Source organism: Arachis ipaensis, chromosome B3 (genome assembly GCF_059453495.1).
Source record: "Arachis ipaensis isolate K30076 ecotype BB chromosome B3, ASM5945349v1, whole genome shotgun sequence".
Taxonomy (NCBI): Eukaryota; Viridiplantae; Streptophyta; class Magnoliopsida; order Fabales; family Fabaceae; genus Arachis; species Arachis ipaensis.
In genome coordinates, this window is record NC_142438.1 from 128,980,179 (window position 1) to 129,000,507 (window position 20,329).

Below are 20,329 nucleotides of genomic sequence, written 5' to 3' on the forward strand. Positions count from 1 at the left end.
GGAATGAGAACCAGAGGTTCTCAGCATCGTAATGGTGCCCACATACATAATATATAAGGTCCCGGGAAAGCCAGAGGCGATCCTAGAACTTTGACACTCAAATTTAAATCTTAAAGTTTATAAATGGAAAACCATAAACAAGGTAGGTTATCTAAGGTTCTTATTTCTAATTCCTTTCTAACTTAAGCCCTAATTTTCGCCTTCCTCCAATCCTCCAAAACTCTGATGCACAGACAAGCAATACAGAAAAAGCAAACACAAGTAGGATACAGATACAGCAGGTAGCAAATATAGCAGGTAAGCATAGTAATCACATAGGCAAGCCCAATTAATGCATAATCAAGCAAACACACACATATGCATATGATGTATGCCTACCCTATGGCTGATGAGTCTCATCTACTAGTTATATAGCCAACCTGACATGTCCGGTAGCTAACCCGGACATCGTCCTCTTGAAAACTAGTGAGCGGTACAGTACCACGATCCTCACCTGGTGGGCGGTAAACCACCTCGATCCCCACCATCTGCGGATCGTAAACCACCTCGATCCCCATATACGTTTTTAATTGGAAAACAGCACATACGTGGGTGGTAAATAACTACGATCCCCACAAAATAATTTTTTATCAAATTCATCCTCTTCATCATTCAATTCATTCAACAATTATCATCATCACACCTCCCATTCTGTTCATCAATAATTCACACTCAAAACATAATTCCTTTCTTAACTAAATAAAACTCAAAACATAATACTTTTCTTGATAAATTGAAACTCTAACATAATACTTTTCTTAATAAATCAAGTTCCAAAACATAATGCATTTCTTTTCTTTATAAATCAAAGTCAAATAATATAATTCTTTTATCCATACTTGTCTAAATAATACTTCAAACTAAATCTCCAATTTTTATAAAAATTTCTATGACATCTTCTTTAAAATTTGAACTTTGCCACCCTTCTCGGGTCACAACCAAACCACCAATTCCAATATCAAAATCATTTCCAACTCTCAATTCATTCATTATTCAATACACGCACGCATGCACGCACGCACGCACGCACGCATATATATATATATATATATATATATATATATATATATATATATATATATATATATATAACTCAACCAATCCTCAATCTTTTATCATGAATACTCACATTCATCAATAATCATTCATCAACTCCTATCAACAACATTAATTAACACAATTCCTTCAACCAACTCAATAAAATCATCATTCATCAACTCATTCGCAATATAATTCCATATTTTCATCAAGGTTACTAACATTAACATATTCCCACATTTCTAACCTATCCTATGGTCATTTAGCCTATGTTTTTACAAAATATTATATATTATCTATGAAAAACCAAAATCATATCTTGGCCGATTCCATCCTAAGCTCGGAACACCTCAAAAATCTCTCCTTCCATAAGCTCTAAGCTTCCAAACGTCAATTTCTCAAGCTTAATCACCGGATTTTGCTCCAAACCGCCCAATTAAACTCCAAATCAACAAGAACACAATCTATTTCATACAATATCACTATAATCAACATAAAGTTCACTAAATTAGAAATTCACCAAGAAATATGAGTTTCTTACCTTACCCAAGGCTCAAATGAACAAAACTCAATAGTTTTCTCAAGCTAATTCAAGCCCAGATCATCAAAATCATATAATCTATCAAACTCAAAATCTTAAATTTCAAAATTTGGAAAGAGTGGCTGAGTAAAAAATTTCTAGATTCTTACCAAATTGATATATGGGTTTTGTAGAGAATTTTGAGACAAACGCGTGGCCGCTGACGGGTTGTCAATCGGAGCTCCGGATTGAAAGTTACGAACGATTGAAAATTGGAAGTGGGTTACGCACATTCTCTCTTCTTCGGCATGCTTCAACTAAAATAATGAGGAAGAAAACAGGCTGAGCCATGTTTATATAAACGGGCCTTGGGTTCGGTTTGAGTTCGGTCTAATCGGTTCAGCCTGTTGACCCGTTTTTGGACCAAAATCTTTAAAATTGGTGTCAAATTCGTATTTTAATTATTTCTTCCATTCTAAATTATAAAATTTAATTTTCTAATTTCTTTAAATAAAATTAATTTATTGGCTAATTATTTATAATTTCACAAGTTTTACATCCTATCCACCAAATTGGAAATTTTGTCCCTAAAATTCAAGTTCAGTTTCCTGATAATAAGTGTGGGTAGTTACTTCCCATTTCGGATTTCAAGCTCTCAAGTGTGTTTCTCAATTCCAGCTCGACTCCAAGAAAACTTTACTAACAGTACTACTCTTCCGCGTAGTCGCTCAACACTGGTATCGTCCATTCAAACCGGAAGTACTTGAAACGTTAAATCTTCTTCTAATTGAACTGATACGGTAGCAAAACTATTTGATACGTCGCCGGCCACCAATCCGTCTTAGTACTTCAAACGGCTCAATACACCCTGGTTTCATCCCCTTAGTCTTGATTACCCCTCGATTCCAGCCTATTGAGGCAACCTCGAAGAATGCGTAACTTCATTCCTTAAACTATCTAGGTTTTCTCTCCCGATCCGCATAACTTTTTTATCGGCTTTGCTCGGTCAAAATCTCAATTTGAATTCGCTTAGTTTTTCTCTGTTGTCTTGCCTTTTGATTTAGGACCTAGGATGCTTAAGCTTCCAAAGAATAATAGTCTTCCCTATAACCTGTCAAATACTGAGTTATATGCACCGCTACTTCATCCTTCGTGTCACATCTTAGTAACTTTAAGGTGAATCGAAGGTTCGATCATGTGTGCTTCAGACAATAGTTCACGTGTCCACTTTCGACATTCGTCACACTAAGTCTTTTCTTATACATTTAAATTCCATTCCTGTTTTTTATTAATCTCTTCTTGATTCCCTTGTCCAACAAGCTTCGATATTCTTGGTAGCTCCTTATCCTCTTACTATGCTCTCCTAATCCCAACCTCACAATTGTTTAACATTTGCAATTGATCCAGTCTGACACCTCCATCCATTTTCTCATCTTCCAACCTAATATTCCGAACATACTTAACAGTTCATTCTCCATAATTGTCCTATAAACAATACTCAGAGACTTCCTGCTCAGGGCATCCACCAATAGATCTTAACATTGCATCAGCACGTCTCCTAAGCCCTTTGGTAATGTATCGTAGTAAGCCTTAAACGGTTCATCAGGTTCAGGTAATCGCGAGTACTAGCCTTGTAGTTAATTCCTTTCTCTCAAGATTCGAAACCTTCATTCGCATTCAGACATCCATACAAACGGTGTATCCTTACGATTCAATCTGCAAAAATTAAACTTCACAACTCCCATGATCCTGCACACGCTCAAGTTTCACGTTCTGTGTCCACCAATCATGTTCTAAGGAACTAACGCTTTGAGGATTATATCTAAGAATTATGCGCGATACAAAATCAAGCTCGAGTTAATTTCTGAAAAGATTCTAAGCTCAAAGGATGAACGAACAACCTAAACGGTGTTCACAAGAAATCAGAAGGATGTCTGGTGTTCTGATTAAATAAAGTTGTAGAAAATTTTACGACATACACAGGATAAGATTTAAGATGTATCTCACGGAGGGAAGCCAAATCAAACACTCTGTTTAGAAAGAAGCAAGGCGTAGTGAATTAAGTAAGTCCCTGTCAATTTTTGAAGAAACATAAGTTCACAGAGAAAAGTAATTCGACTGCTAGTTTTCAAAAATTCAAGAATCACCTTGTTGTATCAAAACAAAATTAGGTTCGCCTCGGAGAGTACAAAGTTCATGCACGATTACGTGCGAGTAAGTAATAGAATTGGGGAGACAATTAAATCTTTTGCAAACAAAGAATTTGAGAAAAAACCTCAAGCAAGTTATAAGGGAAAAATAATCGATCGAGTCACGAAGGTCCATGGATACTAAGTCTATCACACAATCAATCTTTCTCCATTATAGCTCACCGTCACAAAATTCAAACACTACCCCTCACGACCATCAGCTTTTTTAGACCCTTCGAACATAAATCGAATCATATATTCAAAGCAATTAAGCAACACTCGGTGCGTTGATAACCAGTCCAATTCTATCAACAGTAAGCAAGAAGGAACCTCGAGTCTAAGTATTATAAGTTGAGAAGTTGGTATATGCACACTCGAGTCACAACTAAGTCTTAACACTTTCAACTCTAAATCCTCACCTCCGTCATACACTATGTCTAAATGCGGCATTCTCAATATCATATAATGCAATTAGAATTCTATTAACATTTTTCAGGATTACCTCCACCTTGTGGTCATGATTGATAAGCGTCCTGAGCCTTTTTGCGGGAGAAATTTCTAGAGATATGACCCGGCGCCCCGCACCTATAACACAGACCTAAACCCTTTCGGCACAACCTATTCGGATGAAAACTTTTGCACCTTTGGCACCTCACATCCTCTGAGTAAGCATCACTTGCTTCCCTTTATCATTCTCCAAGCGACTGCCATTCTTCTTGAACTCTTGGCACCTCGGTGCGAAATTCTGGTTGTGGTCCCTTTGGTGAAACTCTAGGCTTTCACCCCCTGTCACAGCAACCTTCTTTAAACATTCTTCCGTGACCCTGCTCTTGTTTACCAAGTCTGAAAAAACTCTGATTTCCATCGGGCCCATAAAACTTAATATATCACTCCAAAGTCCTCTTTCGTATTTGATGCACTTCCACTCCTTAAAGTCTCCTGGAGCTCCCTGACAAATCCTAGAGAATCGGCACAATTCTTCAAACTTGTTCGTGTATTCAGCGACCGACATCTGACATTGTTTCAATTGCAGCAGTTCAAGATCCTTAGCCATTCTGACCGAGTTAGGGAAGTATTTCTTGTAAAACTCAGTTCAGAATGCATCCCAGAGTATAGCAGCATCACCATGCTGCAGAAGGCATCGCGTCCCTTGCCACCAATACTGGGCTTCACCCGCTAACTGATAAGTTGCAAACTCAACACGTTGATCTTTAGGGACTTGTGCTTGTAAAGCCCACTCGATTGCTTGAAAACCAGTTGTCGGCCTCAATGGGGTTGATAGTTCCTCCGAAGATTGGTGGATGTATCTTAAGAAAAGTTGCAATCGTCAATGGCCCGTTATCCCCATTAGTGCCATTCCCATTTCCAGCTTTATTCCCTAGCGCTTCCGCTGTTGCCTGTATAGCCGCAGCCATATTTTTCAGGGTAGCCATAAAGTTCACAAGATCGTTTCTCGTCATTTCAGGGTCCGCAGTACCTATTCTACCTCTGCCTCACCAGAGACCGCGTCCACGAGTCGCCATCTGGTTCCTATTTACACCAAACAAGCGATATCAAGGTGATCAATCTCAATATCGCAAGTCTAGTGCTTCAAAGTCCCAAATGCATGCTCATGAATATTCATGCCATATTTAACAATTAGATAACCTAGTTTGGCATCTACAGACACCCAGAGTATGCCCAGAAGCATAGTCAGTCCGTCCCTCAGGCTCTATAGGAATGAACTACTCTGATACCATAATGTAACACCCTACCACACAAAGCTTTATGCTTAAGTCATAAAATAGAGGTAGTGAGGTATTACAATCTCTAAGAATAAAATATATACGTAGATATAGTTGAAGAAATTTGTAACTAGGAGCCTTAAAGAAAGGTTTAAGCAAAAACCGCGAAAAGAAAAGCGCATTACACTCGTAAACGTAAAACCAGAGAAAAAATAAGAGTAAGACGTGAGTATATACAAGGAATTGAGTACCAAAATACAGAATATCAAGCTCCGGATGCAACCTTCAAAACTAAGGCTAACCGGAGTATAAATACATATATAAACATAAGTATATATCCTAAGATAACCTAACATTGCATAAAGAAAACACCTAGTTCTCCAAAAAGCCTTGGTTAAACATCATTTATCTATATATATATACATAGAAAAATCTATAAACAGAAAATACATAATAGACAACTCCAAAATATAACTTCCCAATTTTGCTTGCCAGAGAAACCTCCAGATGCTCTCCAAGGCACATTTCAACCTGCATCTGAAAATAACAACATAGATATGGAATGGGAACCGAAGATTCTCAGCATGGTAATAGTGTCCACATACATAATATATAAGGTCCTGAAAAAGTCAGAGGCGATCCTAGAACTTCGACACTCAGATTTAAATTTTAAAGTTTATAAATGGAAAACCATAAACAAGGTATATTATCTAAGGTTCTTATTTCTAATTCTTTTCTAACTTAAGCCCTAATTTCCGCTTTCCTCCAATCTTCCAAAACTCCGGTGCACAGACAAGCAATATAGACAAAGCAAACACAAGTAGGATACAGATACAGCAGATAGCAAATATAACAAGTAAGCATAGTAATCACATAGGCAAGCCCAATTAATGCACAATCAAGCAAAACGCACATATGCATATGATGTATGCTTGCCCTATGGCTGATGAGTCTCATCTGTTAGTTATATAGCCAACCCGACATGTCCGGTAGCTAACCCGGACATCGTCCTCTTGAAAACTAGTGAGCGGTACAGTACCACGATCCTCACCTAGTGGGCGGTAAACCACCTCGATCCCCACAAAACAATTTCTTATCAAACTTGGTGGGCAGTAAATAACCACGATCCCCACAAAATAATTTTTTTTTATCAAATTCATCCTCTTCATCATTCAATTCATTCAACAATTATCATCATCACACCTTCCATTCCATTCATCAATAATTCATACTCAAAACATAATTCTCTTCTTAACTAAGTAAAACTCAAAACATAGTACTTTTCTTGATAAATTGAAACTCTAACATAATACTTTTCTTAATAAATCAAGTTCCAAAACATAATGTATTTCTTTTCTTTATAAATCAAAGTCAAATAATATAATTCTTTTATCCATACTTGTCCCAATAATACTTCAAACTAAATCTCCAATTTTTATAAAAATTTTGACAGCATCTCCTTTAAAATTCGGACTTTGCCACCCTTCTCGAGTCCCAACCAAACCACCTTTCAAACCCTTTTCAAATCATTTCCAATAAGCCAAACCAATTCCAATATCAAAATCATTTCTAATTCACACACACACACACACGCGCGCGCGCGCGCATATATATATATATATATATATATATATATATATATATATATATATATATATATATATATATATATATATATATATATATATATATATATATATATATAACTCAACCAATCCTCAATCTTTCATCATCAATACTCACATTCATCAATAATCATTCATCAACTCCCATCAACAACATTAATTAACACAATTCCCACAACTAACTCAACAAAATCATCATTCATCAACTCATTCATAATATAATTCTACATTTCCATCAAGGTTACTAGCATTAACATATTCCCATATTTTCAACCTATTCTATAGTCATCTAGCCTATGTTTTCACAAAACATTATATATTATCTATTAGAAACCAATACCATATCTTGGTCGATTCCTCCCTAAGCTCGTAACACCTCAAAAACCCCTCCTTTCACAAGCTCCAAGCTTCCAAACGTTCATTTATCAAGCTTAATCACCCAGATTTTGTTCCAAACTGCCCAATTGAACTCTAATATCAACAAGAACACAATCTATTTCATACAACATCACTATAATCAACAAAAAATTCACTAAATTAGAAATTTACCAAGAAATATGAGTTCCTTACCTTACACAGGGTTCAAATAAACAAAACCCAATAGTTTCCTCAAGCTAACTCAAGCCTAGAACATCAAAATCACATAATCTATCAAACTCAAAACCTTAAATTTCGAAATTTATGAAGAGTGGATGAGTATGAAATTGCTAGATTCTTACCAAATTGATATATGAGTTTTGTAGAGAATTCCGAGAAGAACGCATGGCCGCTGACGGCTTGTCAATCGGAGTTTCGGATTGAAAGCTACGGACAATTGAAAATTGGAAGTAAGTTACGCACGTTCTCTCTTCTTCAGTGTGCTTCAACTGAAGTAATGAGGAAGAAAACGGGCTGAGCCATGTTTATATAAACGGGCCTTGGGTTCGGTCCAACTAGTTCGGTCCATTGGCTCTTTTTGGGCCAAAATCTTTAAAATTGGTGTCAAAATTTGTATTTTAATTATTTCTTCTATTCTAAATTATAAAATTTAATTTTCTAATTTATTTAAATAAAATTAATTTATTGGCTAATTATTTATTAATTTTGCGGGTGTTACATGATTATGGGGCAAACGCCGTTCACATCGCATGTTTTGCAAGTCAGATTACCTAAGCACTTCGATAAACCAATAGATCTGAAGTACGAAGGGAAGTCTGATCATTTGGAGCACGTAGATGCTTTTGAAGCTAGAATGAACTTTGAAGGAGTGGGAGATGCCATAAGATGTAAGGCATTTCCAATTACACTCTCAGGTCCTACAATGACTTGGTTTAACACCCTGTCATTAGGTTCTATCTCCTCATTTTACGATATCAAAATCAAGTTCCTTGCTTATTTCACAACTTGTAGAGCCCAAGTCAAGCATCCAATCTCTTTACTTGGAATAGAACAGAGGACCGGAGAGAGCATCCGTGATTATTGTTGAGACCACCTTCGAAACATCCTCGTCCCTCATGTACTCCAAGGCAATCTGATGAATTTTCTCTATAGACTTCACGTCTTTTGAAGTGAGGTGTCTTCTAAAGTCTCCTTCAAGCAAGATTGCTATAAGACAGAGGCAAACAACCTTGGGAGTTCATGTATTGACTTCTTGAAGAGCTTTGTTGAACCTATCTAAATAATTCCGGATGCTCTCTCCAATCCTCTGTTCTATGCCAAGTAAAGAGATTGGATGCTTGTCTTGGGTTCTCTGAGTTGTGAGATGAGCAAGGAACTTGATTTTAATATCGTGAAATGAGGAAATAGAACCTGATGGCAGGGTGTTAAACTAAGCCATTGCAGGACCTGAAAGTGTAATTAGAAATGCCTTACATCTTATGGCATCTCCCACTCCTTCGAGGTTCATTATAGCTTCAAAAGCATTTATGTGCTCCTGAGGATCAGACTTCCCTTCGTACTTCAGATTTATTGGTTTATCGAAGTGCTTAGGTAATCTGACTTGCAAAACATGCAATCCAAATGGAATTTTCCATATAATCACGTGTTCTCGTGAACCCCTATGCTGCCTAAGGACCAGACTCCTATCTGGAGTTTGTTTCCTTCTGGACTGGGCAGACTGGGAATTAGATCTCCCTTATCTATCACGGTCGTTGCGTTCGTCCATATGAAGAGGAGATCTCTTACGAGTTCGCGGGTAGCCGTCATCGCACTAATAACCTCGGATCCTTTTCGGGGACACTCCCTCTCGACTATGCGACTGATCTTTAGCTGTACGGCTGCGAGATTGGGACCTCTGAGACTGCAAGCGCTCCTCCAGTTTTAGCTCTAACTCCTTCATCTTAACCTGCATTTCCTGCATTTCTTGCATCTTGTGACACATTTCTTGCATGGCGTGGTCATAATCTTTTGGTCCCAAGCCCATGATACAATGTTCTCCAATGTTGCGCTCGAACCCTGGGGGTACCTGTTGCTTGTCGGTGGAGTTGGGATCAGTTTCATGACTGTCCTCGTGAGTGTTTCTTTGATCGGGTTATTCGGATTAATGGTTGACTGTATCTTGTGTTTAGCCATGGAGTGAAACAATTTTGGGATCCCTACAGACGGCTCCAATGTTCGTACTAGCTGGCAATACGTACTCAAGAGAAACCGAGATCCCGAAGTGGATTATTTCTGACCAGGACAGGTGGGCAACCTACAAAGGCACTCCGAAACTTAAGTTTGTAGTGCACTTGTTAGGAATTGAGAGTGTTATCTTTACCAGCTTTTGGATCCCCCGTTTTATATATTTTTTGAGTATCCGTTGAGTATTTATTGTCAGATATATGTTTATATTGCTTGCCAGCCATTTTGCTAACCTGGCATTGCATTTGTGATTTGAGCTATCAGGTTTTCCTACGTAACATTGGTATTGTTTGATTTATTGTAGCCAGAATCTCGCTATCCATTATTGTCCATAATAGTATCATATATTAAGTCACATTTCTTTAGGTAAATATATAATAAATATTATAACCTTCTCTTTTTAGAGAAAAATGATAGTTAAAATGTAGCTATTAAACTCATAAAATGAGTTATTAAATATTATGTTAATTCATAAGAAATTACTATTATTTTTGTAATATCTTCTATAAAATCTTCTTGAAGTTCGAGATAATAATCAAAATCTAATTTGTTTATATTCTCTTGAACCGGTTCTTATAAGTTATAATGAGTTCAGAGAAATTTTCTATAACAAATATCTTACAATTTATTGTCTCTTATTAGAAGTGATTTTGTTCTTCCGAGTTTAGGAGTTACCTGAATAAAATTATAGAGAATATGTTGGAGATACGATGGCGTCACTATCCTCCTATTTTGAGTTTCTAATGTCCCGAGTTCATGATTTCTAATGATGGGGATGTTCTTGCAATGACTCCAACGCTCAAGTTAGCATGGATCGCAAGAGGAACTAAGTTAGAGATCAAACTTTAGTACACATATTTGGAATAGTGCATATATTGTGAGGTTGTGATGTCATGAGCTCCTTTCTTTATGGTCTTTAGAGGCTATTAGTTGCCTTTTAGGTTAAGTTGATCTAAGAGAATGTGTTGCTATTCTCATGAACTATTTGATATTTTGTTGTTGTATCATATGTTCATATGATTCTTAGCTCTATATGTAGTTGATGTTGTAATTTTCTCTTGAATAGTAGAATGATGGTTATAATATAGTCATTAACCTCATAAAATTGAGTTATTAGGTATTATAATGAGTGATGAGGAATTAATATTTTTTTGTAGCGTCTTCTTTGGAATCCAAAGAACACTTAATCATCAAATCGGTTCATTAAAATTTCTCATACTCTCGAACCTAGTTCTTTGTATTGAGATTATAGAAATATTTCAGAGTAGACCTTCAGATCTTAACCCAAGCGTCTCATTCTTTAAGGTGGAGCTTTTTATTTTGCTTACTTTTCTTATAAACTTCAAACTCTAACCATAACTTCTATCAATCGTAGGTTACCTCGTTAATTTAAGAGTTTGCGAGTTAGATCTTTTTTTAATCAAAATTTGCATATTATAATTCTAGGATCAAGAGTCGATGTTTTCATTCCTTGAATGTCAGATGAATTTTTCGGTTTCATCATGGATTTTTCGTTGTGGGTACTCCCAACTCGTAGCTTGTAAGTTCGAGCATCTGAGTTTTTGAGATTCCGACGAAAATATATCAAAATTAACTCAAGTTGTCGGAATCAATAATTATTAAATTTACTATGTATGAAATAGTAACTCAAACATAAAAATGTGGCGAAAGCTAGTGCACTCCAGGTAAAGTAGAGAGTGCAGTACTCTTTACAAGTTAACCTACTATTAAAAGTTATCAGGTAAATTAAATTTATTTATTATTGTTATTATTTTTTTGTTTATCATGGGCTGAACAAACAAATTGGCACTGACAATAAAAAACTAATTCTCTCATTTAACACAGAACGACCTTGACACCACAAAGGAAAACTTGATCGAATTCTTTCGTTATTCTGTTATTGCAGATATGATGTCTTCAAGCATCTTCACTATTTTGTTTGCTGGCGATGGTTCCACTATTGTTCTGCTAGCCACAGATTTTGACGCTCTTAAACCCACCCCCTTCCACCTCTGTCATGAATGACCTTTAAAATCCAAAAAATCGCTGTCATAGAAGAGGAAGACGTTGTTTGTCGCCGTTGCTGGTTGGCTAAACTCCAAACGTAAAACTAATTCGGTAAAAAAACTCGGTCTCCATGAAGGCGCCATGATTCTCATATGACGACGCAATCAAAGTACAAAATACATGGCAGTTACAACAAGTCCATTATCTTTTATTTCAAATTATCCTCAACGTGTACGTAATAGAATGAAAAATTAAAAATACAATTATATTTAAAAAATTATTTGTATTATTTTTTATTAATTATTCAAAAAATAATTAAACTTTGAAGCTAATTGGTATAAAATATTATAGATATAAAATTAAAAAAAATTATTTGTATAAGAATGAGCCTAATAAATAATTATTCTACTTAATATATAATTAAGAGTATTTCTTTTTTTGTCAACGAGATATAATTATTTTACATGCAATATAGAAATAAATGAATATAATATTTATTGAATAAACGCAGTTAGATAAAATTTTTTTGTTGTTATAGTATTTGAACCAAAGAAAAGAAAAGAAAATGTTATTTTCAGAAAAACTAATAATATATTTTTAATAATATTCTTAATGCAAAATAATAATTTTTAAAGATTCTTTTAAATAATATATATTAACTAAAATAATATAATTATTTCAAATAATATATTTTAAATATAGTAAAGTAACATATTTCAATAAAAAATTGTTAATAAAAAAATTATATAAATATTTTTTATATGAATTTTTGTTTCGCACAAAATAAAATTATTATACGTTTGTTTGTTTTCTACGTTGTATATATATATTTTTTTAAATTAAATTTATATAATACAGAATTTTTTATCATTTTGTTCATATTTAATGTTTTAATTTTGTTTCACATAAAATAAAATTATATATATATATATATATATATATATATATATATATATATATATATATATATATTAAATTTATATAACACAAATTTTTTTTACCATTGTGTTCCATTGTGTTTATATTTAATATTATAATTTTGTTTTACACGAAACAAAATTGATTTAAATTTTAATATTATATACATAATATATATTTAATATTATTTTTTTAAGATTCTAATATATCTTTTTTTTGGATTTAGTACATGGATTTTCAACTTATTTTTTATGTATTATTTATTTTAATTTTAAAGCTCAGTAACTTTTTTTTTTGTACAGACATGTTGCTTTTAATATTTATATACTATTTTTTTATTTTGGACTTTAGCCGAATATCTGAAACTTACAAAAGAAATCTAAAGTTTATAAAAAAAATGGTTAACCTGATTAACAGGTTACCTCTTTAAATTCAGACCATTCAAGTAAAATATAATAAATGAAGAATTCAGATTTAACGAATTAACAAGGTGTGCAGCACTCCATACTTAACAAGGAGTGTTTAAGGATGAGCCTGAAAATGTTGAATTTAAAATTAAAAAAAATTATTTCTCTAAAAATAATTATATCATGAATATTTTCATTCAAGTGCAATCTATCTAAATGAATTTTTTCGATCTAAAATAATTGTTTAGACAATTGAATGATGAAATTTTTTAATTTAGATTAATTGACTCATGAATTTGTTTTAATAAACAATTATTCAAAGATTATTTCTTTATTTTTACCACAAATTTTTATATTATGTTTTTAAAATAATAATATGCTCTAAAATAATTTATAAAATTTGAGTAAAATAAATTATATATTTACGTATCTAAATATGAATGTTGTTTGTCTTCAAGGAGCTTAATTAGGATTTTTAATATTTTTTTCATTAGTAAAGAAAGTACGAATGTGATTTGTCTTCAAGAAGTTTAAGTAAAAATTTTAACATTTTTTTCATTAGTAAAGAACGAGTTTTTATCTTCTAATTTTGTAAACTTCAAACTCTAGGTCTCAAATTGTGTTCTTTGTGGTAAATTTACAAATTTTTTTTTTATTTCTTACTTCACAACTTTTAAGTTGTTACTAAAGCTCTAAATTATCGACCATTTAATTGGTCTAGCAATTATAAGGCTTTGAAGCATATAGTGATGTTATCAGAAATTGAAATTTGAAAACCTTTTAATTTTTTTTGTGAAATTTTGTATTATGTGCTTTAGTACTTATCTTTTATGATTATGTATTTTTTACTCTTTTTTTTATATTATTCATCTTGTAAACATGTGTTGTACTAAACTAAACTCATCTTGGAATAGAACATAGAATGAAGAGAATGTGACAAGCAATGTGTCTCCACAGATGGCGCCATTATTCAAAAGTGGTTTTGTTCTTCCGAGTTTAAGAGCTACCTGAACAAAATTATAGAGAGTAAGTTGGAGACACGGTGTTACCGCTATCCTTCTATTTGGAGTTCCTAATATCCCGAGTTCGTCATTTCCAATGGTGGTAGTGTTCTTGCAATGATTCTGACGCTCAAATTAACATGGGAGAAATTATATTTTAAATGCATGTATTTAGAATAATGTTTATATTGTGAGATGTGATGTCATAAGCTTCTCTCTTTATATTTTTTAAAGTTGTCTTTTAGGTTAAGTTGATCTAGAAGAATGAGTTGCTGTTCTCATGAATTGTTTGATACTTTGTTATAGTATCATATATTCATATGATTCTTAGGTCTATATGTAATTGATCTATATGTAATTGATGTTGTAACTTTTTCTTTAATAGAGAATAATAATAATTATAATGTAATAATTAACTTCTTAAAATTAAGTTATTAGGTATTATAATGAGTAGTGAGAAGTTAATATTCTTTTTGTAATGTCTTTTTTCGAATTCGAGATAATACTTAGTCATCAAATCAGTTTATTAAAATTTTTATACTCTTAAATCCAATTCTTTGTACTAAGCTTATATATTAAATTAATAACAAAGTATTACATATAACATATAACAAATGAAAAAAATTAACACACAATGACAATTATATCATAGCATTAGTTCTAATATTTTGCACCAGATGCGAAGTTCACTTTTCTTTATCCATGACGTAAGCTACACTTAGTACCCATTATTTGAATGGGTGACCAGCCAACAACCTGTGTCCCTTGCGAGATGTGATTCATCAATGACAGTGTCATCGAAATGTCGTGATTGAAATTTCGCAGCCTAAAAGATATTTTTGGTGGGAGGGTCAAGACCATATTTCTTATTGTTCCACTTTTTGAGAGAATGAATCTTTAAAACCTTTTAACAATGGACCATATACTGAGTTCGGAGTATATAATTGATTAAAAAAATTTTCTCAAATAGAAACTTGCAAGAAAATTCAACTAAAAATAATAGTTCTTTTTTTTGTGTTAAGGTATAAAATAATATGGATATTTTTTTTACCCAATATATCTCTTAATTTAACAGGTTAAGGATTAATTTATCATAAATTTGAGCTCCATTTAATGGTTTATTGCTGGCTGATGAGTTACTGCATACACAACACGGAAATTGAACTTCCGACACTTACTTAAACGGCCATTAAAGTTTGTTTAGTTAATATTTATTTAATATGAAATTTTTATATAAAGTGGCCCATCTCAGCTTCCTGCACTTCTGTTTTTTTTTTTCTTGTTTTTGGGGACAGATAACTTCCTACACTTTTTAAGTTTTGTTCCAATGGTTATTAGCAATATGGGCCAAGTTTAACAATAATTGGAGAACATAATTCGAAGGGGTTTTTTTTTGGTCTTGGGTAATTCCAAGTTATCGGCAGAGAATAAGATATGGTCCCTTTAGGATATTGGGCCTTATAGGATGTTTTTACCCATGATGACCTTCTTTACCATTTTTGGGCCAAAGCCTCGAATAAAATTTTGTGTATTTCTTTCTTTTTTTTTTTTTTTTGAAAAAAATTAAAGAATTCATCCAACAAATTACATATTTTCAGCCATTGTCATATATCCTTAATTCAGTTTAGAACTTCAATTCTTAATCCATCAAATTGATATGGAATCAAAATTTCTATCATGGTGATTTGAATTAGGAGACCCAAATTATATATTTTTAAACAGTCATATTATTTCTATTAAAAAATAAACTAACTGCCAATACAATTAATTAATAAATTATTTTAATAATTACAATATAATTCATACTAATTTATATATTAATAAATTCGACTACAAATAGAATACAAATTCTAACATAAATCACATTATCCTTTTATCTTTTTTTTTCCTTCCCCTTGTGTCCCTTACATCGAAATTAAGCTGGCTTTGAGAAGTGAGACACCATAGTCCATAATATAAAGAGGAGACCAAAACTTTAGTTCGATTACTTCTTGCAAAAAATTGGCAATGCTGAACCATTTTGGTGTGCCATAATTCACTTCTATTTTCGTGCAAGTAGCTCATTTGGAATGAGATGTTACAGTTTCTTGCTTTTTTGTTGTTTACTGTCTTTTTTTAATAAAGTTTGGTAGGACGTGTATTCTGAAAATGATTTAGACAAAGTCTAATTGCAAAAGGAAGAGCGTCAAATTATTCCTCATGTGATTCATGTTTGTAGTGGTTGGAAACTGTAGATGAAATAATATTTTTAAATGATTTTAAAAATTGACGTTTGTTTTTGCTTTCAAAATTTAATTTTGCTCGAGTATAAAACTGGATATGCATTTAGTCTGTGTTGTTTCATTCTAAATTAAGTCAAGTCCTGTGATTTAAAAGCTTTTAGAAGAGGTCATAAATTATAATAATAAAGTAACAAAGGTACCATATAAACGATTCTAACTTGAGTAAAGCACAAACTTAACTAATACTATGAATCATTTTGTGCAATTTAAAAGCGATTAAGACTAGTTTCAAATCGTATATCACTATATTGTTGCTTTTCTTCAAAAAGAAATAAAATGTATGTGCATTTAAACTGTTTAAAGTGAGGGTGAAGTGAAGGTCATAAATTTTGCCTTGATGCATTTACCAAATAATCCCTTAACTCAAATCAGTATTCGGTGGTGGTATATCCGTATATGTATAATGTATCTGTCTCCTACGGCGGCTTCATTGGTGCATCCAAAATGGAATGCAACGTTAAACTACACCGCCAAAATGACCAAGTCCACTTTACTATGGCGCGTATCCAGCACGCGCCTTTCTTTGGGTTATTTATCAATACTGTTACTATAATAAATTAATAACATTCGATCAAATTTCTTTTGAGGGGAAGATATTAATAAAATAAAAATAATTAAATAAATTAAAATAATAAAATTTATATATAATAAAATACTATAAATTTAATTATAATTAATTTAATATTTTATTATTTTATAATTTTTTATTTTAGAATTTTTTTCAATAATATATAATAATAATGTGTGAATAAAGATATTTTTTAGTTAAGTTTTGATCCTCTATTTTTTAGTTTTAGTATTGTGTTTTTAGTGGTATTTTTAATAATGTTGAGGTTTAATGTGTTTTTTATATAAAGATTATAAATCTAAAAATTAAATTTGTGATTTTTAGATTTTATTTTTTAAAATATGTAAATTTGAAAATCAAATTTATATTTTAACACTAAAAAAAATTTTAAATATGCAATTCAAAATTTTTTATTTACTTTATAGTAAAATAAATATTTTAATACAAATTAGACTCTCTAATTTATGTACTAATTTATTAAAATTAAAAAAATTAAAATTTATATAAAAAAACACATTAATTAACCATTATAATGAATTATATGCGGTCCTTCTCGGTTTTTTTTCAAATTAGCCTTGATCCTCTGGTGTGACAAAACGTACAGAAGCCAAATAAATTTTTTTTATTGGGAAGAAAGTGTTGGAGCGAGTAGATGCACGCGCAGGGGAAGTTTGCGTGGAACTTGGTTGAGACTTGAGGTTGATCAGCGTTTCTGAGAGCTGTGTTATTATTAATGTATGTTATATTATTTTGTTGGTGAAAAGAGCTTGTTGTGTTGTGGTTGTGCCACTCCCTCTGTTTAAAAGATATGTTGGATTTTGGAGAGGAGCTGAGCTTAGAGAGTTATAGGATCCCATGCCTCATTTGGATTCAGCTCATTGTTTTCTTCCTTCTCCTTGCTCTCTTCTTTCTCCTTTCTTCTGATGATTCTTCCACCGCTTCTGCTTCTTCTGCATCCGCATCTGCATCTGCTGCCACCAATCCTCGTCGTCAAAAATCACTAGTCAACGGCAACAACAACCACCACCATGTTTCTACCTCCACCGCTCTCACCAACCGTCTTCAGCATACACGGGTACACGTCTAACCTACCTTCAGCTCCCCCTGTTATTCTTCTTTTTGCTTTTTCCTTATACCCTTTTGGATTCTCATGCATCTCCCACCATAAAGATCTTATCTTGTTCTCTCTCTTGTTTTCTTTTGGAGTAAGTCTAGAATATGAGATCGCTTTGACTTGAAGAAAAAACACGACTTCAATTTTTTTTTGCGTTTTTTGTTTTTGTTTTTCCTTCTTAATTTGTACTTTAACTATTGTAACAATTTGTTGTTATTTTGGTAAAAGCTGATTTCTTTTGTTGCTTGGGGATACTAGATTGTGTCTCTTCATCTCTGTGAGAATAATGTTAAGAATGTTAAATATAGTGAATTCAGAAATCACAACATAAAATTATCCTCCGTTCAAATCCACCCTTCAAATTGGGCTTTGACTTCAAAAGCTGTTCTCTGAATTGGAAATGGAGGATGCAGCTTCTGAAATGCCCTTGACTAGTTGGTGAGGGTACCTCATTTTGTGACTTTTCAGGATTAGGAAGGAAGGAACTGTTCCAGTTTCATATGGGACAAATAAACATTTATAATCGGATTAAAAAACATTCGAAGTTAAAATCCGACTAATCTCCGTGATTTAACCATATGTTATCAATCTCGTACTTCAATAAGGAATACTTATAATAAATTTACAACAAACTTGCTAAATTAGGCTCCATGTTTTATTAGGTATGTTAAGTTGTTAACACACAAAAATGAACGCAATATCATTGTATGTTGTATTTGCCTCTAAAGCCCACCTTAACAAATGTTTTTAACCTTTGGTTGTTACATTCACACTACGATTTCACCATTTAAGATACCATATATATTCTAAACTCTAAATCATTGACCTTTTGAGCTTTCCCATGTAAATTGTCTCCTAAAACATCCCTAAATCGGTGAATAAACTCGATTTGATATCTGTGTGCTGGGTGAATCAGAGTCATGACTTCATCTATTGAAGTATTATATCCAATCTACTGAGAGTATGATGGAAAATCAACTCCTCTTTTGCCAATAAATACAAAGCAACACTTAATAACCCATTCTCCGTGTTCATTAACTTCTTGCTGTCCTTTTCCTTATTTAAAAAAAATAAAAAGTAAAAAATTCTGTTGATGAGTTGCATTTGTCATTGCTATATAACATTGTTGGAATTATGATCTTTGCATACTTAATTGAACTTGTGTTAGAAGTTAAAATGTTCCTATTAATGTATGTATTGTTTTGCATGAGACTAAATATGAGAATTATGTTGTACCATGGGCAGGGGGCAGAGAACTTAAGTATAAAAGGTGAGATAGAAACAAGCTCAAGCACAAGGACAGTGAGAGAAGAGATTGCAGAAAGAGAGGGTTCACCATTGTATTTCCTTCACCCTTGTCATTATTTCAAATTAGCTAGAGTAGCATTTCTCAAATGTCTTGGATTGGATTCTACTGAATCTGATAGTCCTCCAATCCGAAGGCCTAGGAAAAGAAAAGAGAGTTAATTGATTATCAACATTGTATATGTTGTCATTTATCATGATGAGAAAGTTCCATTATTATTCATTATTTTTTTTTTTATTTTATTTGGTTCTTTGTACTGTTCTCCTTCTCCATAATTTCATGTTACAGAAGGATTAAGGAGAAGTTTCCATCCTTGTGGAGTAATGAGGTTTCCACTATATAACATAATCAGAATAAAGATAAGAGGGAAAAGAATTGAAGTTGTCGACTCGAACAAACTAATTTCTTAAATTTTATCAATCAATAAATAAAAAACCAATGTCTTAATTTTCACTGAATGGCTTTATATAATTTGAGTTTGTTTAGGTGAGGTTCTAAGAAAAGATTTTTTTTTACTTATCTTTTTTTAGAAGATCTTATGTAAAAGTAAAAATAATTTTATATTTGGATATTTTATGCTAAAAGATCTTTTTATCTATTAATTATGTTTAGGTATAATAATATAAAAGTATTTTTTTGTTTATTTATTACATGAAAAATATCTTTTTTTTAAGAAAAAAAATTTTTTTAAAAAAATATAAATTGCAACTTCTCAAAAAAGTTGTTTTTTTATTTTTACTATTAGAAATTTACCAAACATGCTAAAAAGAAAATCTTTTTTCATTAATCCATGGTACCCCTCAACCCATTTAAGGGTTTGCCGCTGGTCAATGAGTTGCTGTATGCACAAAGCAGAATTCAAACCCTCAACACTTGCTTAAGCAGACTAGTGAGCTAACTACTAGACCAACCCAACTTGGTTGACAATAATATTAAATATAACATAATAGGAAGTTTGAAATTTACCAAGATGTTAAGTGTGTTATACTA

The 20,329-nt window shown here is 32.5% G+C and overlaps 1 protein-coding gene across 1 annotated transcript; it reads left to right on the plus strand.

The window, feature by feature from the left end:
• The first annotated feature begins 17,634 nt into the window (after positions 1–17,634).
• Positions 17,635–19,561, plus strand: LOC107631130 (uncharacterized). Its single transcript, XM_016334471.3, has 2 exons — positions 17,635–17,994; positions 19,279–19,561. Exons 1-2 carry the CDS (start codon positions 17,728–17,730, stop codon positions 19,498–19,500), a joined length of 489 nt encoding a protein of 162 aa, XP_016189957.1. The 5' UTR covers positions 17,635–17,727; the 3' UTR covers positions 19,501–19,561.
• The last annotated feature ends 768 nt before the right edge of the window (positions 19,562–20,329 follow it).